General features: G+C 47.3%; 1 protein-coding gene across 1 annotated transcript; it reads right to left on the bottom strand.

Moving 5' to 3' along the window:
* Positions 1–63: 63 nt before the first annotated feature.
* On the bottom strand, positions 64–20,830 carry LOC101831167 (cytochrome P450 4F6). The gene is made up of 13 exons (XM_005083394.4): positions 20,625–20,830; positions 20,064–20,262; positions 19,479–19,623; positions 13,081–13,134; positions 12,866–12,993; positions 10,372–10,493; positions 8,253–8,523; positions 7,901–7,967; positions 7,569–7,698; positions 1,576–1,709; positions 1,414–1,478; positions 1,184–1,266; positions 64–821 (listed from the first exon to the last, which is right to left on the bottom strand). Exons 2-13 carry the CDS (start codon positions 20,259–20,261, stop codon positions 644–646), a joined length of 1,575 nt encoding a protein of 524 aa, XP_005083451.1. The 5' UTR covers position 20,262; positions 20,625–20,830; the 3' UTR covers positions 64–643.
* Positions 20,831–23,086: the final 2,256 nt, after the last annotated feature.

Here is a 23,086-nt window from a genome sequence, read left to right as displayed (position 1 = left end):
TCAGCCCCTGAAACTCAGTTTTAATGGTTTTGTGATCGGAGAAGAAAAGTCAAACCCTGGAAGTGACTCGTTAAGGTTACTTTGTTAGACCCTCCGGCAGGTAGTGGGAAGCTTAATGGACAAGAACAGTTTCGGAAAAGGCAAAAGAAAGCTGGGGAGCCTGTCAGTATGACTTCATGTAAAATTTAGCTGCTTTAGCCATCACAAGTCCTGAACATCATTTCACACCATCCTCCAGGGTCCCAAGATTCCTCACACTTGAGGAAGACTCTTCAGATTCTACAACCATCCCTTAACAGGCCAGGTCTAATGCAGTGGTCCACTCCTTTAAGTGCAACACCGCAAGTACAGAAGCAGGGATGACTCTAAGTTTGACGAAAAGAGAATAAAGGTGGAAAGGTAGTAAATTTAAGAGTTTGCCTCAATGACCATAGAGAATCCGTTCAGCTGGAAAGCCTGCTCCCCTCTCCTCAAAACACCGCCGGTGGCGCCCAGGGGATGAGGGTCTAGGCTTGAGCTCCAGAAGAACACTCATCATCACCATGGAGGCACACATTCTGGGCTGATGCTCCCCGCCGCTCAGGCACCGGAGACAGCTCTACTTGTTCAGAAATTCAAAGAGGTAGGCGGGTGGGTGGGGGGGTCACTGTGCACCCGAGCTCAGCGGTTCCACCCGAAGCCACAGCCCGCCCTCCGCGCGCATGATCAGCTCCGGCTGCCTGCGGGGCTCCTTGTCATCGGGCAGGACCCGGAAGCGCAGCAGTGTCAGCGCCAGGGCCACCTTTATCTCAGTCATGGCAAAAGTCTGTCCTATGCAGTTCCTGCGGGAGGACAGGGTAGGGACTGCACTGAGACCCAGTCAGGCACCTTCGGACCCAACCTGAGCACCACCCCTTCCACCCGATGCCTGGTCAGTTTGAGCGGCAGGGGGTCGCTGATGTGCCTGGGACTCTGCACTATGGTCCCTATTATTGGGGCCTGCCATAGCCTCAGCGCCAAACCAGACCAGGGCGGGCTCAGAGTACAGAGCCTTTGACCTTGCAACCCGGGTTTTGCAGACTTTGGCATATAACCCATGCAAAGGTCGGTAAGGATCCCCAAAACCCTGACCCACGCAACTGTCCTGCCTTCATTGTCAGACCCAGATGCCCCTCGCCCCCTACCCCAAGACCACTGACCTCACCTGGGACCCGCTGAGAAGGGAATAAAAGCCAGAGGTGACCTCTTCTGTGAAGTTTCTGGGTCAAATCTGAAAGGGTCGTAGACCTGCAAGCCGGGCAAGATATGCTAACGTGGCTCTCCCCACATTCAGCTGGCCGCAGAAAACAGACAGAGGAAGGGGGATGATAGCTCTGGTTTCCCAGGTAACCCTCTTCCCCAGGTCCCAGAGTTAGGGAAAGAGCAGGGTCACACCTCAGGGTCTGGCCAGACTGAAGGATTGTGGTGAACCCCGAAGATGCTGATGACGCAGACATTCCCTGTTGGGTAAGGAGACAATGAGGAAAAGGTCTACGTTGTTTCTGGGGACCACCATCCTACCTAGACCCCTCCTCCCACTGATAACGTCGAGGGCACCTTTGGGGATGACCCGGCCATCTGGCAGCACAATGTCCTGCGTGCAGCAGCGGGAGATCACTGTGACCGGAGGATGCAGCCGCAGACTCTCCTTGATGCACATGGTGAGGAAGGGCAGCTGGGCCAGCTCGTCCCTGAGGAACAGCCACACAGTTATGCAGGAGCAAACCAAAGTCCTGCCCAGCCCCTCTGCCATTCAGTGACACTGACCCATACAATGTTCTGCCCCGAAACTATTGTTTTTACAATATTAAAATTACGAGTGTGCATGTGTCTGTGTGTGTGTGTGCCACACGTGTCTGTGGAGGCCAAAAGAGGGTGGAGTGGGATTATAGGTGGTTGTGAGCTGTGTGATGTTGGTGTTGGGGTCTAAACTAGATTTCTCTGGAAAAACAGTAAGTGCTCTTTTATTTATGTATTTACCTACTGTGTGTGTGTGTGTGTGTGTGTGTGTGTGTGTGTGTGTGTGTGTGTGTGTAAGGCTGTCCTGGCACACGCTTTGAAGACCAGGCTGGCCTCAAACTCACAGAGATCAGCTTGCCTCTGCCTCCCTAGTGCTGGAATTAAAAGTGTGCGCCATCACTGCTGGCCAGTAAGTGAGCCATCTCTGTAGTCCTTTCGCTTTGGTTAGTTGACCTTGAACTAGTTATTTAATTAAGGATGACCTTTAACCTTGATCCTCTTGCTTCTACTTCCTAAGTGCTGGAATAGAGGAATATTAGTAGATTCCAGGTATGCTCATGAATACATGATTTCTGGCAAAACAAAGAGGATACACACACACACACACACACACACACTCAGGGAATCTCAAAAACTCAACAAATAAAGAACATATGACCCAGTAGAAAAGTAAAGAAAGGTTATAAACTAAGAATTCACAGAGGGCAAGCATAAGATATTTTAAAAGAGATGTTCAAGTTGCATCTATAATTCCTGGAAACAAAAGGAGGAAGATGGCAAATTCCAGGCCAGTCTGGGCTACATAGCTAGACAAGTCCATAAAAAACAAAGAAAGACCTGCTTAGTGGCACACATTTTTAATCCCAGCATGTGGGAAGCAAGGGCAGATGGATCTCTGTAAGTTCCAAGCCAACCTGGTCTACATAAAGAGTACCAGGCTACAGAGAGATACTGTCTCAAAAAAAGAAGGAAGAGAAAGAAAGGAAGGAAGAAAGAAAGAAAGAAAAGAAAGAGAAAAGAAAAGAAAATATCAAAGGGCATCCCAGGCATGGTAGCTGGTGATAGAATATTATTTTAAGGTGTGTGACTTTTGTTTATGCTGAATTTGTTTAACTCTGTGACACTGTGATTCTTTACCAGTCTAGAACACCTGATGACCCTAATAAAGGTCCTATCGAGGCAGGAGCAAGGATAGGAGGGACTGGTAGGCAGAGAGAATAAATAGAAGGAGAAATGAGGAAGTAGGGGAGCAGCAAGAGAACAAGGATGTCAGGGGCTAGCAGCCCAGCCGCCCAGCCGCCCAGCCGCCCAGCCAGCCATAGAGTAAACAGTAAAGGTAGATGGGATAACTTAAGAAAAGCTGGTAAATTACAAGTCAAGCTAAGGCCAAGCATTCATAAATAATAATAATACTCCATGTGTGGTTTATTTGGGGTGGTGGGCCCCTCACAAAACCAAAAGAGTAAAAAAAAATCACACAATAGTGGCTCAGATCTATAATTTCAGGACTCGAGATGCTGAGGCAGAAGGAGGTCAAGACTAGTCTAGGCTATACAATGACTCACATATCAGAAGAATAAGAGCTGTCAAGAAGAGGAGGAAGGTGGTGACTGAAAACAAGGAATGCCAGCACTCTGGAGACAGAGGCAGGTGAATCTCTGTCAGTTTGAAGACAACCCGGACTACAGAGTGAGTTCCAGCACAGCCCAAGCTCCACAGAGAAACCCTGTCTCAAAAATCAAAAACAAACAAGAAGAAAGAGGGGAAGGAGGGGGGAGGGGGAGAAACACCAGATTATGAGTTCAGGGAGAGATGAAAGATTTTGACAGTGGGGGGGAATGTTATGTCACATGTATTCCAGGCAAGAATTAACAAGGTATGGAGACTGGCTGAAGTGTGACAACAGAAGGGATCCATGCACTGATACTGCGGATGTAGCCATGGACAGAGGCGACCGGAAGTGAACAGATGGTAGCTCAGGGGCCCAACGCTAGGGTACTTGCAAAGGAAAGTCTGTATGCTGAGCGGCAATAATCCAGGGCTGGGGATGAAGCCCAAGCAACAGCGGTCCTACTGTGTCCAAGGCTCGGGTTTCCAGCCTTAACACGGAAAGGAAAAGCAGCCTGATCTTTCCATTCCTGATAAAGAAGAACCAGGATGAGGTGTTGAATATGTAATGAATTCTTGGGGCTGGGGAAATGGCAAAGTAGATAAAATTCTTGCCATGCAAGCAAGAAGAGCAGAGTTCAAATCTCCAACCAGGAGGTCACAGCAGACCCAGAGGCAAACCAGACAACCTGTTAGACCCACTGCAGCAGCAAGCTCCCTCTGTTCAGTGAGGGACCCTGACTCAGTGAAACAAGTGGAGAAAAATATTGACATCTATGATGTCAATATCTGGCCTCCACACACATGCTCATACACATGTACACACGTTTGCCTGCATACATACAAACATCCTTATAAACATGCCCACCCCCTACATACATCATACATATTTTTTTAAAGTTCTCAAGCTGGAAAGATTAATGGCACTCACTTCTCCTCCAGAGGACCTGGGTTTGATTCCCAGAACCTATGTTAACTGGTCACAGCTGCCTGTAACTCAAGTTCCAAGCTCTCTGATGCCCTCTTCTGTCATCTGTGTCACCCCACACACACACATGACAGACACTCACACAGCCACCCACATATATGAAAATACATACAAATTAAAAGTTAAATAATTGCTAGATGTATTGGTGCCTTTACTCTCAAACAGAGGCAGGCAAAGTCTGTCTGAGCTAAAGGCCAGCCTGGTTTAAAAGGGAGTTCTAGGACAGTCAAAGTTACATAGTGAGACCCTGTCTCAAAACAAAAGTTAAAAACATTTAAGAAATTCATAGATAAGGAAAAAACCCACAGATATTCCAAAGATAGGAAAACAAAGTAATTTGACATGTCAAAGAAAAAGACATGTGCATGGCTGATCATAGATGAACGTCATGTTCAGCACCATCAGTACATACAGTGGTGTTCATTCATGTAGCAGAGTGTGCTACAACTTTTCAGATTAGCAAACACTTTCAAGCTCCACACATATACTGATGAAGACACAAAGAACTGAGCACTCTAAGGTTCTATGTGTGGATGTGGATTTTCCAAGAGCCACTAAATTACAGAACTCATGAGTAATGTTTTAAAATTGTGAGTGTGAGTGTGTGTGTGTGTGTGTGTGTGTGTGTGTGTGTGTAGTTGGAGAGGCTGAGAAGGCATCAGATGCCCTGGAGCTGGAGTTTCAGGCAGTTGCTAGGCACACACTAGGAACCAAAATCTGGTCCTCTACAAAAACAGCAAGTGCTCCTAACTGCTGAGCCACTTGTCCAATCCCAATTTTCAAGTATACAATTTACCAGCATATATTCAAAAGGCCTTACATCAGCAACTTCAGTCTTGGAATTTGTCCTGCACAAGTATCACACATGATACAAAGGGTTGAAGTACACAAACACTCCCTGCATTGTGTTTGCTAGAGGAAAAGGCTGGAGGGCCAGAATGATGGCTCACATGGTAAAGGCACAACACATAAACACACAGTAATAAACGAATATGAAATTTAAAAAGGAGAAAAAGATTGGAAGCTAAGGCAAATGTCCGTTAAGGTGGGGATGTTTTGATAAATCATGACACACCCTGGCTGCCCCAAAGGCAGCACACCACACATCTTTCCTTTGTTCATTTTGAGAAAGGGTCTTGCTTTGTAGCCCAGGCTGCTTAGACCTCACTGTCATCTGCAGCAGTCTCCCTGGTGTTGAGAGCGCAGCCTGAATCGCCACACCTGGCCTCCCCACTCACGTTTACCTTTGATTTTACATTGGCTTCCAAAGGTCTTCAGTGGGAACACCTTTGGTTAAAGCTCAAGTTATTTAACTATTTATTGAGACAGGTTTTCACTGTGTAACCCTGACTGTCCTGCAACTCCGGCTGTAACCAGGCTGGCCTCGAACTCACAGAATCCACTTGCCTGTGCCTCTCTGAGTGCTGGGGATTAAAGGTGTGTGCCAGCTTCAGTCACGTGAGGAGCCTCTCTGGTCCTCACACGTGCATTTACCAAACATCTAGGAACATGACTCTCCCTGACCCCCTAAGAATGCCAATCTGTCTCATGCATGCTTCCTTTGTGCTATGGCAGAGACATCTCCTTGACCTGAAGAGCTTCTGACTGCCTTGTTCACTGTGCCATCAAGCAGCTTGGCTTCCTTTTTTTTCTCTTTTCTTTTTTTCTGACTTGACTTTGATCAGCCATTCTGTAGACTGAACACTTGAGTCCATCAGTTTGGCACCAGCCTGGGCAGTATAGCAAATATTCCATCGCAAACTGATCAACTTAAAAATGCATCTAGGAATGGGCATGGTGAGATGGTTTTATAATACCAGCACTCAAGAAGGGCAAAAGGACTGATCTGAAGTCACCCTGGTGTTTTAGTTGGGGTTTCTGTTGCTGTGAAGAGACACCTATGACCATAGCAACTCTTATAAAGGAAAACATTTCATTGGGGGCTGTTTATACTTTCAGAGGTCTAGTCCATTATTGTCATGACAGGAAGCATGCTTGCATGCAGGCAGACATGGTGCTGGAGAAGGAGCTGAGAGGTCTACATCACGATCGGCAGGCAGCAAGAAATGAACTGGCTTGAGCTTGAGACCTCAAAGCCTACCCCTTAGTGACACATTTCCTCCAACAAAGCCACACCTACTCCAACGGGGCCATACCTCTTAGTAGTGCCATTCCCTATGGACCAAGTATCCAAACATGAATCAATGGGGGCCTTTTCTATTGAAATCACTCCACTGGGCTACATAAAGATATCCTTCCTCAAAAAAAAATGTAATTTTGAGGCAGGGTTTCACTATGTTGCCCAGGCTGGCTTTGAACTTGGACAGAATTGTGACAGGCTAGGCACTGTGGACATGTGACAGGGAATGGCCTTCTGTATATATGTTTCTCTTATTGGTTGATGACTAAAACACTGACTGACTGTAGCCAGGCAGGAGACAAGGCGAATTCTGAGGAGAGGAGGCCGAAAGAAGCAGGAAGAGAGATGCCATGCTACTGAAGGAGTAACAAGCCAGATTACTGGCAAGCCACAGCCCCATGGCAATACATAGACTAATAGAAATGGGCTTAACAATTAAGACAGAGCTAGCCAATAAGAAGCCTAAGCCACCGGCCATCAGCTCAATAATTAATATGTCTCTGTGTGCTTATTTGGGGTTGAAGGGTGGTGGGAGCTGGTGGGACAGAAACTCCAGCCACAGACACGTTCTGTGAATGAAGAGATAGATACCATTTACCCACTGAGATCCTTGTGAGGCCCAGCATCAGCTGCATGGTTGAGTTACACAGAAGAGCAAAACAAAGGGGAGCTAAGGTCTCAGGGAAGAAAATCAAGCTTAAGCAGAAAAGGAAAGCGGGGAGGGCAGTTTTGAATCTGTGTTGGTGGCATCTGCTCTCTTCATATTGCCACTGATGGTCCAGGCAACCCTGGAGGGCAGGCTTCCCCAGTCTAGGGAACATATAGATGATTTATAAACGTTTTCTAATTTTGACTAGCAAGTTAATGAGGTGGTAAATTTGGGCTTTGAGATCTCTCTGTCCCTAAACATACAACCTTCCTCTTGCTGGTCAGGCTAGCTGTCTGCCTCTGAGCTCAGCTTCTAGGCACACCAAGTAATAATGGAAGAATCAACAATAAGAGCTTCTCTTCCCCATGGGGGGAGCAGAGCCAATGAGAAGGGCTATAGAATACACCGGAAGGACCTGAGCTCACCACTCAATCTCCTGAGGCTCTCGATCCCTCAGCAACTCCCGCACCTCCTGCCGGCAGCGCTCCTGGTATTCCGGGTGCCTCGCCAGGTTGTACAGGATCCAAGAGAGCCCACTGGCTGTGGTGTCATGGCCTGAGGGGCAGACAGGAAGGCTTGTGTCTCCAGACTGCTTTTGCACCCAGACTGGACAGTGTCTAGACACCGAGGTCCCCAGGAAGGACAGACAGGGAAGGGATGGATGGAAGGAATGGAGATACCCTGTGTGTCCTCCTGACAGATGACTCTGGGACTAACAGATCCTACCCTTTCTGTAGCCTTACACAGGGACCCTCACCTCCAAACATGAAGGTGTCAGCCTCTGCCCGGATGTCCTCATCTGACAGCTCCTTTCCGTGTTCATCCTGAAGACAAAGCACAATCACAACTCACACAGTGTCTGGGCACTCCTGAGTCTATCTTGAGACAAGCTTTGATACCCACTGTGTACACAGGACTCCCCGTTTTATCTCCAAAGCCTTCCACCCAATTTCCTCCTTGGCTTCTTCCTGTTCTTTGCTTCTTCCACACAGCATTCAACAGGCAACAACTGTAGATGCCTCCCCAGTACTGTCTACAATGAGCTCTCAACTTCTAGCTAACATTGAACATCAAGATTCATGCAACTCAGATCACCAAAAAAAGCCCACCTTGGCCATCAAGAGCACATCAATGAAGTCTAAAGTCTTAGACTTAGCATTGGACTTCACGAATTCATCAACACCCTGGCTACTGAGGGTGCGGCGTCTCTCCCTGATGACAGCATCCGTGAAGTCATGCACCAGGTTGCAGGCCTTGCGGAAGCGCCGCCCATCAGCAGTGAGGTAATACAGGAAATCCACGTGTAGTAAGAGCTGGCGGTGCCGTTTCACTATGAGGGAGCTGAGCTCCAAGATGGCAGCAATGTATTCACTGGGAGACCTGCGGGGCGGGGCAGAGAGACAGCAAACTCACAGGGCACACGAATCCCTCCTCCCCAGGCAGAGACTAAGGTCCGCCCCCCCCCAAAGGTGCCCTCCAGGCTTACAGCTCTCAGCCTCTCCTTACGAGCCGCCATGCCCCTGGCATTCCAGAGTCTGACATGGGCATTGTCCTCATCTTTCTTTCTTCTGCTTTTCCTCCTCGATTTGCTGCAGATCTGCACTGTTTTCTACACTATGCTCAGCTCTTTCCCTCTCTAAATCCTACATTGTGTATGCGTCTACCTGTTTGTCCTCTAAAGCGCTGGTATCCAAATTCAACTTCATTCAACTTGGACTTAAATTCTCCTCTTAAATACCCATGGTTGCCTGGGAAACTCATGATGAAGCTCACATCCATCTGGCTGACTGTTTAACATCATTAACATCTAGCTGCCAACTGGACCTGGTGTTCATGCTGCAAGCTTAACATTTAGGGGAAAAAAGCAGGAGGTTGTGAGCTCCAGGACAACCTGGGTTGAGTAGTAAGACCCTTTCTAAAAAGGAAAAGGTTCATGTTTGGGTTTTTTTGTTGTTGTTGTTGTTGTTGGCGGTGGTGTTTTTCGTTTTTTTTGTTTGTTTGTTTGTTTTGTTTTGTTTTTGTTTTTTTGAGACAAGGTTTCTCTATTGCTTTGGAGCCTGTCTTGGAACTCCCGAGTACTGGGATTACAGGCGTGCACCACCAACGCCAGGCAAGTTTCACATTTTCTAAATAAAAGTTTCTCTATGTAACCCAGCCTGACCTCAAAAAAAAAATCCACTATCTAATTTTGAGTGACAGTTAATCTTTTTTGTGACTGGGTTTCTCTGTGTAGATCTGTCCATCCTGGAACTCAGAGATCTGCCTGCCTTTGCCTCCCAAGTGCTTGGATTAAAGGAATTGATTACCACTGCCTGGTGACAATCTTTTTTTAAATAATTTTTTAAACTTTTGGTCATACTCCTTCCCCTCTGCCAATTCCTTCTTGAATCTTCCAACCCATCCAACTTTGTTTTTTCTCTCTTAAAACAAAACAAAAACCCAAAATGAAACGAAGGGGACATGCACACACACACACACACACACACACACACACACACACACACAAATGGTGTCTGATTTGTACTGAGCAAGAGGGCTGCCTTCGTGTGTGGTAGATATACCCGGTATCACTCCATTGGAGAAAATTGGTTTTTCCCTTTCCCAGAAGGCACCAATGGAAATAGCTTCTTAGGTAGGGGTAGGACTTTGTGCCCACTTCCCGGATTCTACTGGAATCTTGACCATCACCTTGATTAAGACACATCAAGGAGTTTAGTGAAGCATATTTCTGTGTGTCTCCGGGGATATCTCAGAGGAGACTGACTTAGTGGGTAAAAGCCGGCTCAGCGTGTGGGCAGACAAAGAGAGAGGGTTGGGGGCAAGCACAAGCAATGTTTACTCTTTATTTCTCCGCCATTATCATGGGAGTTGCTCTGCCACCCTGTTCCTACCAGGAAGGACTTAAACCTCTGACACCAGGAGCTCAAACACATCTTTTCTCTTTAAGTTGTCTTGTGCATGTATTTTTCCACAACAGAAAAAAAATCCAACCCCCCCCCAACCTAATTTCCAGATGCCTTGTTTCAAACTGCATGTTAATGACAGTCCTCATCTCCAGCTCCCTGCCTTCATCTAAACAATCCTACCTATCGGAAAGTACGCCCTTTCTCCTTTCACTGTCCTCAAATGGCAGTTAGAGCCCACCGTTTCTCCCTCTGGCCAGCTCCTCCCTCCCCAACCTCTTCCCTTGGTCCACGGCTCAGGTTCCCAGATAAGACAGTGACTCACTCCTGGCAGTTGCTGTCGAAGCTGAAGATGCATTTCTGCAGACTGTCCAAGGTCATGAGGCTGATGTGTTCAAACATGTCCAGACGGGCGCTGCCCTTGGCGGTCAGGCGCTGCCACTTGGCCTGGCCAGGGAGGTAGACTGAGATGGGCTAAATCCTGCTTCCTTGAGCCATGGCACAACTCCAAACACTGGAATAGAGTCCCCTACCCTGCTCTGTGCCAGCCTTCTGGTCCTCTGCCCTAGGCACAGCACCCCAGGGTAGGCCAAGCATGGGTGACAACAGAAGTGTTACTATATGAGACAAACGTGCAAGTCTGGGAGTCAGGAGCCCTGAGTTCAAGTCCACCTTCTGTGTGCCTCTGTTCAGTATGTAACACTGTCCTCAGAGCCTCCTATTAAACCTTTAGTAATAATTAAGTGGGCCTGATTATTTTCCCCCATAAACTATACTTAAGTATCTTCCTTCACTGCTTATACTTTCTTACTGCTGGTGAACTTTGACATGCTCCCTGACCTCTCTGGCCCCCAGTTTCACCATCATAATGTAATAGTCATAATCTTCTCCATCTTAGAACAGTATGGAAGTTATATCAGGCGACTTAGATCATGTAAGTGTCATAATATTTCTGTCAATAGTAGGTGGTCAACAAATGTTGTCATTACCATCCTTACTTCAGTAATGGCTCCAGTTTTTCCTCATTCCTCCACCCTCAGCCTCTGCATCGAGCCATTGAGGCTCTCCCCATTGGGAGGTAGGCCTGTTCCTCCAGGTCTTGAGTCTGAGCTGAACTAGGAACTTATTTGTTCTTACCCGAGGAGTGCCATAAAAATGATGGTGTGCTGTCTCTGAGGCTAACCTTGGAGAGATACTAAGTTTTTCTGCATTTTCTCTTTCAGAACCCAGTCTCTCCGTGCTGGAAACCAGACTCTCTTAAAGAACGTAAGGAAGGGGTAAGGCAGATCTAGCTGGCCCACCAAAGCCAGTGCTGCTGCTTTCCTTTCCTTTCCTTTCTTCCCTGTTTTAGCCAGTCATGGTGGCGCACACCTTTAATCCCGGCACTCGGGAGGCAGAGGCGGGCAGCTCTCAGTGAGTTCAAGGCCAGCCTGCTCTAACTAGTGAGTTCCTGGACAGCCAGAGATGCATAGTGAGATCCTGTCTCAAACTGCCCCCCAAAAGCAAAGCAAAACAAAACACAACTAAAACAACCCACTCCAACACACACACACACACACACACACACACACACACACACAAATCCCCCAAGCTCTGTTTTTATTGTTATTTATGCTGGGATGGAAAGAATGGCTTTGTGCATGCTAAGCACACAGGCCAGCACTGAGCTGCACCCAAGACCTTGCTTTTTTGAGACAGGGTCTTGCTATATAGCCATGAACTCACTATACTTCTGCCCCAGTCTCCCGAATGCTGGGATCAAAGGTATGTGGCACCATGCGGAGTTTAAGGCCAGGGAGTGGTGTGTTGTTGTAGAATATTATTTTAACCAGACAAAGATGCGTTACATTTGTTTATACTGACTTGTTTAATGATATAAGTAAGTGTTGCACTTGTTTATGCTGCATTTGTTTGGTTATGAAAAGATAAGTCACATTTGTTTCACCTCGCCTGCTTAAGGCACCTGACTGATCTAATAAAGAGATGAATGACCAATAGCTAGGAAGGAGAAAGGGACAGGTGGAGTGGGCAGGGAGAGAGAATAAATAGGAGGATAAATCTAGGCTCTAAAGGGACAAGAGAAGGAGGAGGGGGAGAGACCATGGAGATACCCAGGTTAAGAAGCCAGGAAGATGCCAGCCAACCAGACATAGAGAAGCAATGAAAGTAAGATATACAGAAGTAAGAAAAGTAATATGTCCCAAGGCAAAAAGTAGATAAAGAGAAACAGGTTAATTTAAGTTAAAAGAGGTATCTAGAAATATGCCTAAGTTACTCTGAGCATTCAAAACTAATACGTCTCTGGGTCATGATTCAGGAGCTGGTTGGTGACCTAAAATAAAAGGCCTGGTACAGTGTGGTATGTAGAAAGACCTACTGTGCAATAGTCAGCATGAATGTGTCAGCTTGCTTCTTGACCATAAGTAGATACGGGTCCTTCTGAGCCCCTTCCGTATGCTAGGAGCATGACTCCACGGGGTCATCTTGACTACCCTTTAAGAATGGATTATTATTCCCACTTTACAGATAGAAAATTGCCGGGTGGCGCACATCTTTAATCCCAGCACTCAGGAAGCAGAGGCAGGTGGCTCTCCGAGTTCCAGACCAGCCTGGTCTGCAAGAGCGAGTTCCAGGACAGCCAAGGCCACACAGAGAAACCCTGGCTCAAAAACCAAAAAAGAAAGAAAAAGAAAGCTAAGGTTTGGAGAGGGGGAATTTGTGATCCCAAAGGCATCTAACAGACCTCTACCTGCAGATTACATCTGAAACTACAGCGCTTTCTACAAGGTTCCAAAGGGACGTGGTGTTCAGGAACTCACGTGCATGATGTTCACACTCTTGTTAAAAATCTTCACGTAGGACTTCAGGATGTCAAAGTGGAAGGCAGGAGTCAGCATGCGGCGGTGGTGGCTCCACTTGCCACCAGAACTCAGCAGGAGCCCGTCCCCTGGTAGCACAGCCATGACAACAGGCAAGGGTCATGCCCTCCCTTAGCCTTCAAGGTGTCCCCTGACCCTCACCTTTAGCTACTCACCCAGCCAGGGCTTCAGGAGGCCGTAGAGCGTCATTTCCTTGGGTGCAACAGCAGCTGGCACAAAGGAGGACAATCAGGGGTCACGGAAAAGGCTGGCAGTGGACTTCAGGAGGGGCGGGGACTCTCAGGCAGGGCTGTGCATTTCCCCTTTAAGCCCAGCATGACAAGAAGGGGATGATGGCAAAGAAAACAGGGATAAAGGCAAGCACCAGGTAGAGCAAAGGTCGGGTTACCACGGCACACATGCCCCATCACGCCTTCATGTGGCTCCTACTTTGTCTAACACACCTTCCACATCTGAACACAGCACACACTCTCCAGGCCTTCCCAAAGACCCAGGACATGGTGCCTGTTGCAACTCTCTGATCTCACCTGACACATCCTCGGACATATGACATGTGTTATCATGACCTGTCAAGGACACAACACACATGGTCTTCCTTGACATGGCACAAAATAGTCTGGCATGATCAAAATTGTGCCCTTCAGCCAGGCGGTGGTGGCGCACGCCTTTAATCCCAGCACTCGGGAGGCAGAGGCAGGCAGATCTCTGTGAGTTCAAGACCAGCCTGGTCTACCGAGCGAGTTCCAGGACATGGTCCAAAAAACAATACAGAGAAACCCTGTCACGAAAAAAAACCAAAAAAAAAAAAAATTGTGCCCTTCGGATACATCTCAGACAAGATTTAAATACAGTCCTATGAATGTCCCAAATGTGACTTAGATATATCCCAGACATTTCCTGTCTCCTATCACATTCAATTAGCATTCTAGCATTCTAGCAAGATGGATTTTTTTTTTGAGACAAGGTTTCTTTGTGTAGCTTTGGAGCCTGTCCTGGAACTATCTTTGTAGACCATGGTAGCCTCGAACTCACAGAGATCCGCCTGTCTCTGCCTCCCCTCCTAAGTGCTGGGATTAAAGGCATGCACCCCCCACTGCCCAGCTAAGATGGATAATTCTTGAGGGAGGAGTCTGAGGCTGAGGGAAGCCAACGGCATACAAAGGACTCCCCATTGTTCAGTGACCTCTCATTGTCCCAAACAGTCTAGATGGAAGGGACTCCAAGCTGGAGAGTGATTTGGGAAGGAGATGGTGTGTAGGGCATTACAGGGGAAGCGCCAGCATAGCCCAGATGAGTCCAGCTGTGTCTCATTGACCCAGGGGCTGGAGAGGGAAGTGGCGGCTCTAAGTGGTGAGCGCATGGGCGCTGCACCCTGTGGTATCTTTGAGGACAGAGAAGTCCCTAAGCGCTTGTCACATCCTTGGAAATGCCTGAGCCCAGCTGTACAATAAGGAAGAAGCATAGGGCGTGATAAGGGAAGCAGCATCAACATCATGAAACCCAGGGGGACGGCTGGCCACGTGGCCAGAGGGGAAAGGCCAAGCTCTGGAATGATAGTCTGCTGTTCCTGCAGCACCTCCCCACCCCTGCTATATAACGTGATGGTTAGAGATGAGAGGTAAGGCAGCTTTGTTGTTTTTAGTATGTTGGAACTCTCTGCCTTCTGGGATTGCAGGCTCTTCGGATAAAGCACAATCTGAAGATTACATTATAATTTCCAATCATTGGCATTCACATTGATAGGAAGTATGGACCTCAGTGTTCCGGTTACCTGCTCTGCTCCCCCTGCCTGGATGGCTTTAGGATTCTCCAGCTGGTCATTGGCTTAGCAAGGAGGCTCAGTGCTGCCTGGACAAGGGGTCCTATGCTCTCTAGAAGACCCCCTGCCCCAGCTCCGGGCGCTCCATGTCACTTTCACTTAGTGAATTGAACTGCTGTGCCTCCAGCTTAGCTCCCCGGGCTACAGCTTGCTTGGCTTCTGGTTTAAACGTTTGCTCTAGCGCAGGTTTTTTCCTTCTCCAAAGTCATGGCACACGCGGCGTCTGGTTTAAAGGCACCGTCTGCTCTGCTGTTCGGATCTCCGTCACAGTTCTGTCTGTTATGATGGGTGTCATAGACTCCATTCCTGGTGACAGCACTCAGGAAAGGGCATCCTAACTGGCCCAACTATGTTCACTGTCTTATAAGAAAAAGACAATGATAGCCGGGCGGTGGTGGTGCACGCCTTTAATCCGAGCACTCGGGAGGCAGAGGCAGGCGGATCTCTGTGAGTTCGAGGCCAGGCTAGACCGACAGCCTCCAAAACAATACAGAGAAACCTTGTCTTGTAAAACCAAAAAAGAAAGAAAGAAAGAAAAAGAAAATGATACGTTATCGTAAACGTTCTGGCCAGCCTATGCATTACATCCTGGGGGTGACGGTGGCCATTAGATGTCTCTCTAGTTACCATACTACTTTACAATTATAGTTGTTTAGCCAATGAAGGGAAAGATATTGCCTTAAGTATACATAATGGGCTTACAGTCTCACTATTTTGCTTTCATTTCAGGAAGTTCTGTTCAAGAGATGTAAATTTCCTACCTGGTTTCATTTTAAGGGTGCACCCTGAATTGATGGAGGTGCTTTCAAATTTTCTTTTCTTCAAATTTTCTTTTCTTTATTTTTAGTGTGTGTGTGTAATGTGTGATGTGTGGGTGTGTGCATGTGTGCATGTATGCATGTGTGGCACTCATGTGGAGGTCAGAGGACAAATCTGTAGAGTAAGTTCTGTCATTTTACTCCTAGTAGGTGCCAGGGATCAAACTAGGCCATTAGGATTGTGCAATAAGTGCTTTTAGTCACCAAGTCACCCCATCAATCCTAATGCAATTGTTTTTAGGTAACATTTTATAACAGTTTGCAACAAAATTCAATCGGGCCTTACAGATCCTGACAATGAATTAATGGTTTACAGCCTCTATTTTATATATTTTTAAATGAATACACAAACTGAGTCCAACTATCGGTAGGCTCAATAGTCCAGTCTGTACTACTGGATACCCACTGCCTTTTTTTTCTTTGGTAAAAAGCCAGATACTTGCTCTCTCCCAGTTTTCAGGGTAACAGATGTCTTTTTGTATCTCATACAGGGTTGGCATAAAGATTTTTGGCCCCCTCCCTTATGCCTTCTTGCTTATACAATATAGTTCCCTATCCAAGATCATTGAAGACTTTGTTAGCTTGCCAAACTCTGCTGGAATGCAATATTCTGTAACCCTCCAACATCAGTGAGACAAAGAAAAATGTGTAAAACAGACTTAAAAAAACCTAAGCATCGACGAAGTCTGGATTGAATACTCTTTTTTTTCGAGACAGGGTTTCTCTGTATTGTTTTGGAGGCTATCCTGGAACTCACTCTGTAGACCAGGCTGGCCTCGAACTCACAGAGATCTGCCTGCCTCTGCCTCCCGAGTGCTGGGATTAAAGGCGTGTGCCACCAATACCCAGCTGAATACTTTCTTAAGAAGCTGATAGATATGTTTGTTGTGTTGCTGGGTCTCATGATATCAAGAAAAGAAATAAAGCCAAAAACCAAACCAACAACAAAATAGTTTAGTGGGAGAGAGAAATGCAAGAGAAAATAGAAATGTATATTTTTGATAAGAAAATTTAAGAAGTATTTTAAGAAAGTTTTTTTTTGCATAGTAAAATAAGATTTTGCCCTAAGATAAAATGACCAGATTTTTCCAAAATGGTAAAAGGTAAAGCCAGGAGACGTAAGCACATCCCAGAAGATCCAAGCAAACCACACAGGGGTTGTAGACAGAATCTTCTTTAATGGTAGTAGCGTATGATGACAGGGTTAAAATTAAGTACATGAATGTAAAACTAAAGTCTAGCTCTCTGTTTAAATCTGGAATGATATGTAAGTTAAGCCTTTATATCTGGCTTTAAGTGAGATGTATAGTAAAGCCATTGTCTCTGGATTTGAGAGAGATCTTTCAGCAAAGCCTTTGCTATGTTTGGGTTAATCAATAATTGTTTTGAGACTGTTTGAACCTTAAAGAAATGTTTCTCTGGAGAATGTGGACTTGGTTCTATGCGAGAGCTTGCAGCCACATGGGCCTTGGTCCTAAGACACTCCTGGCAGACCTGGAGTTCTTACTTTTGTTTATGGATGGCCATATTCAAAAGGGATTGAGATTTGTGCTCTCATGGGCAGCAAGAGCAAGATGACTTTGGTAGTTGGAACCTTTCCAAGCTCCTATTAGCCTTGCATATGTTTGAATAAAGTAACTGGAGTGAGCTATCTGGGTGTCAGTCTTTTCCAAGAAGGTAGAAGCCCTCTGCCCCCTTGGAAAATGAAGGCTTAGCATCTTGGTGAGCTTTTCTCTCTACTGTGACTCCTACGACCCAACATCAAACAATATAAATCAATGAGGTTCTCTAAAGATATTTATTTGTTCTTGGTAACTTTTACAAAACCAACTTAAAAAAAAACAAAAAATTATCTTTGATCAAGGTATGCTTTCTGGTAACATTGTTAGGCTCTTAACTACTTAGAAAACTGAGTCTTTTTGTTTTGTTTTGTTTTTTTTGTTTTTCGAGACAGGGTTTCTCTGTGGCTTTGGAGGCTGTCCTGGAACTCGATTGGTAGACCAGGCTGGCCTCGAACTCACAGAGATCCGCCTGCCTCTGCCTCCTGAGTGCTGGGATTAAAGGTGTTCGCCACCAACACCTGGCGAAAACTGAGTCTTAATGACTTATTTAATTATCTATCTACAGATTCTAAAAAAAGAGTACTTGCTATCTTTATTTTTGTTTGTGTGTGAGAGTGCGTGTGTGTGTGTGTGTGTGTGTGTGTGTGTGTGTGTGTGTGTGTGTGTGTGTGCACGCGCGCAGGTGCTCACAAAGGCCAGAAGAAGGCATCAGATCCCTTGGGTCTGGAGCTACAGGCAGTTGTGAGCGGCCTGATGAGGGTGCTGGAAATTGAACTCAGGTCCTTTGCAAGAGCAGTGAGTGTCCTTCACTATTGAGCCATCTCTCCAACTTCATTTTCAACTTTATAAGCAAGGTTATTTTAGGATGGCGCTAGTTATTTCAAGATGGTTCTAGTAGAAGATAACTAGATTATTTTTGCTGATTGGGACTCTTTTTGCAAAACTCTAACCAGGACTATTCTAATTCTTTTGTTTCCCACAGTTCTAGTCTTTATAAAATTTATAATTCAGATACCTGGTTGCAGAGGGATGAGTCTGTTACCGTAAGCCCAAAATAAAGCCTTCTTCTGTAAGTTGTCTTGGTCGTAGTGTTTTATCCCAGCATATTAAACTAGTGCCTTCTCAGGTCACCAGGTATCTGAATGAAGTGCAACTTAAAACCTGCAACTGCTGTGGCTCACTGTGGTCGTTTGCACTGATAGACAGAAATGGCTTCAGGGTTCCAGTAGCAGATCGATGACTCATGGTGTCTGCTTCTACATTTCTATTCTCTCTGATCAAGCACCTTGTCACATCTTCCCCCCTTCTCAATCCCAATATTTTGATGGGGGATGTCCTTCTGTATGTATATTTCTCTTATTGGTTGATGAATAAAACACTGACCAATAGAGGCAGGAAGACAGGTTGGGCTAGGAGATGAGAAGAATTCTGGGAAAGGTAGGCAGAGAGAGAGAGAGAGAGAGAGAGAGAGAGAGAGAGAGAGAGAGAGAGAGAGAGAGAGAGAGAGAGAGAGAGCATGAAGAGACACCATGTAGGGATCAGGAGGATGGGACGCTCCAGGCTTTCTCTAGTAAAATAAGGCCATGTAGAAAGAAGTACATAGATTAGTAGTTATGGGTTAATGATAAAGACAAAGCTAGCCCATAAGAAGCCCTAGCTATCGGCCAACAGTTTAATAATTAATACAGCGTCTCTGTGTGTTTATTTGCACTGAGAAGGGTGGCGGCACCTGGCGGGACATGAAACTCCAGCAACAGGCCATGCTGCCCAGAGCCTCATCGATCAAGCCTCCCTGATTAGAGGAAGTAGCCAGTCCTCTCACCAAAATTAATTGAAGGCACCTCAGAACACTCCCCAGTACTACATGGGGTTTTTGGAGGATGCTGAGCTTCTAGGAGTCATCTGTGAAACCACCCCAAGAACAGAACTAAGAAATGAGGGTTCCTGGAGCTTTTGTTTACAACCTTTATCCACTTGTACCCCCCTTCCCTGACCTCTAACAATAGGTTCCTTTCTTTTTTTTCTGTGCTACTAGTGCAACCTAAGGTTTTGTACATGGCAATTAAGTGATCTCTCTCTCAATCTCTCTCTCTCTCTCTCTCTCTCTCTCTCTCTCTCTCTCTCTCTCTCTCTCTCTCTGTCTGTCTGTCTCTGTCTCTGAGCTACACCCCCCAGACAATAGACTCACAACTCAAACAGACCTCAGCAGCCTGGGACGGAAGACTGGTGACAGAGCCATGGCCTCTGTTCCACAGGGCTTCATTCCCTGTCCTGTTTGGTCTGTGTAGGTATGAGGAAGACTAGGAGAAGAAGAAGCAGGGAAGAGGCCAAGCTTGAGATCCTGGGAGAGATACCTGGGGCCTGGAGCAGGGGAGCAATGGTCTTCGGGTGATTGAGTCGCAGGACAGGGTAGACAGGTCCAATCCAACAGAGGTGGATGTCGCGGAAGTAGTGACCCAAATGTGCTGCATACTGCATGCCTTCCTCGTTGCTCTTTATCTGGGAAATGAGAAATCTGAGGCTAGCCCCGGAAGGATGTCCTCCCACTCTCTGGCAGTCACCACCCCCATCTCTCTCAACCCTTCACTTGCATCAGGTTCATCCATATGTGTCTCTCACTCTATTCAACTTTCAATCTGCATACCTCTCTTTGACACCTTTGCATAAATGAGGGGGAGAGACCTCAGACCTTGAGTCCTGCTCATAACGTGACCTAAAGCAGGCTAGGGCCAGGGAAGGGAGAGAAGGAGGAGGCCTCAGAGCTTGGAGTGGACAGATAGGAGCAGAGCGGATGCTAGGCTGAGGAGAGAGGCGTTCGCTCACTTCTCCACTGTCCTGTGTTCCAGGTCTCTCCTGACCCAGGTTCTATGAGCACCTTTCCTCACCCCTTGGGAACACATCTACCCTGTCACCCCGAGACCCACTACTGTCACACTCACCATGGCCAAATGACCCCAAAACCAGTTCGGCTTAGGGGGCTGAGGGAAGCAACGAAGGCGACAGCAGTTGTCATAAAAGACATAGATCCAGGCCAGAATCCGGGCCAGAATCCAGGAGGCCCCACCCAGCAGCAGGAGATGCCATGGGGAGGCAGCCACGGGCCCCAGTCCCAGCCAGGACAGGCTCAGCTGTAGCATCCTGAAGGGCAGATGGGCAGAGGGTGAGGGTCTGAGGCCCACAACAGGGATGGGATGTGTAGGGTTCCTGGATCGGGTTATAGCCATATCAACTGGGGTGACTTGGAGGCAGAGGAGGAGGAAGGGCAGGGACCACACAATGAGAGAGAAAAGGAACAATAGGAAAGGGACTGCAGACAGGAACTGTTTGCATTCTAGAATGACTCAGCCTGAAGCATGGGCCCTAGGTGCATCAGGAAACCAGAAGTCTCCTAGGCCAGCAGACACCCTGCTGTGGGCGGACACCCTGCAGTCCTCCCAGCCCTGGGCAGAGTTTTCCCTGTTCAGAGCCAGAATCCTCCTTCCTGCCTCCCAGCCTGGCACCTTCTCCCTGGAGCAGCGAATCTTCCAGGACCTCTGTCTTCTTGGAAACGTCTTTGTCCCTGGCTTCTGACCTGCCGGAAGCTGGAAGCTGCGTGGGGAGTTGGACTGAGCTGAACCAGCCAATCCCTCCCAGGCCCAGCTGTAACCTCCCTGCCTTGGCAAGTGGCCAAGGGGAAGGGGGCGGGTCCAGCCTTAAACAGACTGGAACAGGCCGAGAGCCACAGGTTCCGACAGCCCCGGGATCCTCGGGATTCAACACCTTCTGTCTGAACCAGGGACGGGGGTGTGTTGAGACTCCAAGTTTACAACTGCACCCGCCCTCCCAAGGCCAAGGGTTGGCAGATGAAATCATGAACCCCAGAGTTCAGGTGCTCGGGTGCCAGGTTCCGGCCACGCCTATTGCGGGGCTCCTCCTAACTCTTCTGAACAGCCTGCAGCATTTCTCAGTGCAGAACTGGGAGACTCTGAAGTGTCCCTGCCCACCAGCTGCACAGCCTGACAGAGATCAATTTCTCCCTTCTTGCACCACAGGTCCTGAGTTGACAGAAGACTCCCAAAGCAAAAACGAATACCGCAACTCTGCTACAACCAACGGGGTCAGAGTCTATAGATAAATTCATCTGGAGGCTGAGGTGTCAGGGTCCCAGGGAAAGCATGGGGTTAAAGGAGCCGTGAGCAGAGGCAGTACAGGCAGTGGAGGGCAGAGCAGGCCATGGCTGGTGTCACGGATGCTCGGATGCTAAATATCGGGGCTCAGACAACTTTTGTAGCCAAGAGGAGGATCACAGTTTCAAGCCCAGCCTTAGGTATGTGGGAGAACTTGTCTCAAAAACAAACAACAACAACAAAAAAGGGCGACTTTCCACAGAGAACCCTGAGGGTATATTGAGGCCTAGATTGGATGGGGGTTGTGCCGAATTCCTTGGCCAGTCTGACAAACATCAATAATCTCAAGATAGAAAAGGGACTCTTGCAGGGCGGGCGTTGGTAGTGCAAGCCTTTAATCCCAGCACTTGGTAGGCAGAGGCAGGTGGATCTCTGTGAGTTCGAGACCAGCCTGGTCTACAGAGTGAGTTCCAGGACAGGCTGGAACAGAGAAACCCTGTCTGGAAAAAACAAAAGAAAAGGGATTCTTTTTTTTTTTTTTTGATGATGTAAGTCTTTTTTTATTATTAATTTATTTTTTACATTCCAATACCAGTTCCCCCTCCCTCTTCTCCTCCCGCTCCTCTCACTGCCCCCCTCCATCTGCTCCATGGAGAGGGTAAGGCCTCCCCTAGGAAGTCTACCAAGTCTGTCCCATCATCTAGTGGAGGCAGGACCAAGGCACCTCTCCACCCCCCACACCCCTGTGTCTAGGCTGAGCAAGGCATCTCTCCATATAGAATGGGCTCCACTAAGTCAGCTTGTGCATTAGAGTTAGGTCTTGGACCCACTGCCAGTGGCCTCATATACTGTCCCAGTCACACCATTGTGACCTATATTAAGGGAGTCTAGCTTGGTCTTATGCAGGTTCCCCATTTGTCAGACCTGAGTCAGTGATCTCTCTCTAGCTCGGGTCAGCTGATTCTGTGGGTTTCCCCATCAAGGTCTTGACTCCTTTGTTCATATTATTGCTCCTCCCTCACTTAGATTGTACTCCAGGAGCTTGGCCCAATGGTTAGTTGTGGATTTCTGCATCTGTTTCTGGAAGAGGGTCCTAGCTTCTCTGGGGTTGTGGATCGTAGGCTGGGTATCTTTTGCTTTATGTCTGGTATCCACTTATGAGTGAGTACATAGTATATTTGTCTTTCTGGTTTTGAGTTACCTCACTTAGAATGTTTTTTTTTTCTAGTTCTGTCCATTTGCCTGTGAATTTTAGGATGTCATTATTTCTTACCACTGAGTAATACTCCTTTGTGTAAATATACCACATTGTCTTTATCATTCTTCAGTTGAGGGGCATCTAGGCTGTTTCCAAGATCTGGCTCTTACAAATAATGTTGCTATGAACATAGCTGAGCAAAAAGGACTCTTAAAGAAGGGGTTCTTTCACACATTCATTGGTGTTACGAATATGGAGCGAGGTGAATGAAGCAGGTGGTGGCACCTCACGTCAGGTCCCACGGTGAGTGGGAGATGGTGGCAGGTGAGGGACAAGGGGGGAATGGGAAACAGAGACCTGCAGATGTGGCATACGTGGAAAGTTTTATTGAGGCAGAGGTAAGGGAAGGGAGAAGGAGAAAGAAGAGAAAGAGGGGGGGGGAGGAAAAGTCTCGTCAGAGGAACAGTGGGAGAGAGAGAGAGTGCAAGTGGGTGGAATTTTCCTCTTAAAGGAACCTTTGCACCTGTAACTAGCAGCCATAGGACCCTGGTGCTGCCTGAGTGCATGCTGTCAGGGCAGGCAGCATAGTGCCCGACCACTATAGCTGATCCTGTAGTGGTGTTGGAAGCTGCAGTGAGTCACTCAGTATACTCTTCTG

This window comes from Mesocricetus auratus, unplaced genomic scaffold (assembly GCF_017639785.1).
Source record: "Mesocricetus auratus isolate SY011 unplaced genomic scaffold, BCM_Maur_2.0 Super-Scaffold_100676, whole genome shotgun sequence".
In the NCBI taxonomy this organism is placed as follows: Eukaryota; Metazoa; Chordata; class Mammalia; order Rodentia; family Cricetidae; genus Mesocricetus; species Mesocricetus auratus.
The sequence above is the reverse complement of the archived record's forward strand: the minus strand, read 5'-3'. Positions and strand labels throughout refer to the sequence as shown.

What these genes read in the sequence shown, in the direction of transcription:
- LOC101831167 (XM_005083394.4), bottom strand. Translation starts at nt 20,261, where the DNA reads ATGCTACAGCTGAGCCTGTCCTGGCTGGGACTGGGGCCCGTGGCTGCC. An exon ending in AGAGTGTGAACATCATGCAC is followed by an intron (nt 10,494 to 12,865) that starts GTGAGTTCCTGA and finishes CTCCCTGGCCAG; the next exon opens with GCCAAGTGGCAGCGCCTGAC. An exon ending in TGGCCGGGTCATCCCCAAAG is followed by an intron (nt 1,479 to 1,575) that starts GTGCCCTCGACG and finishes CTTACCCAACAG; the next exon opens with GGAATGTCTGCGTCATCAGC.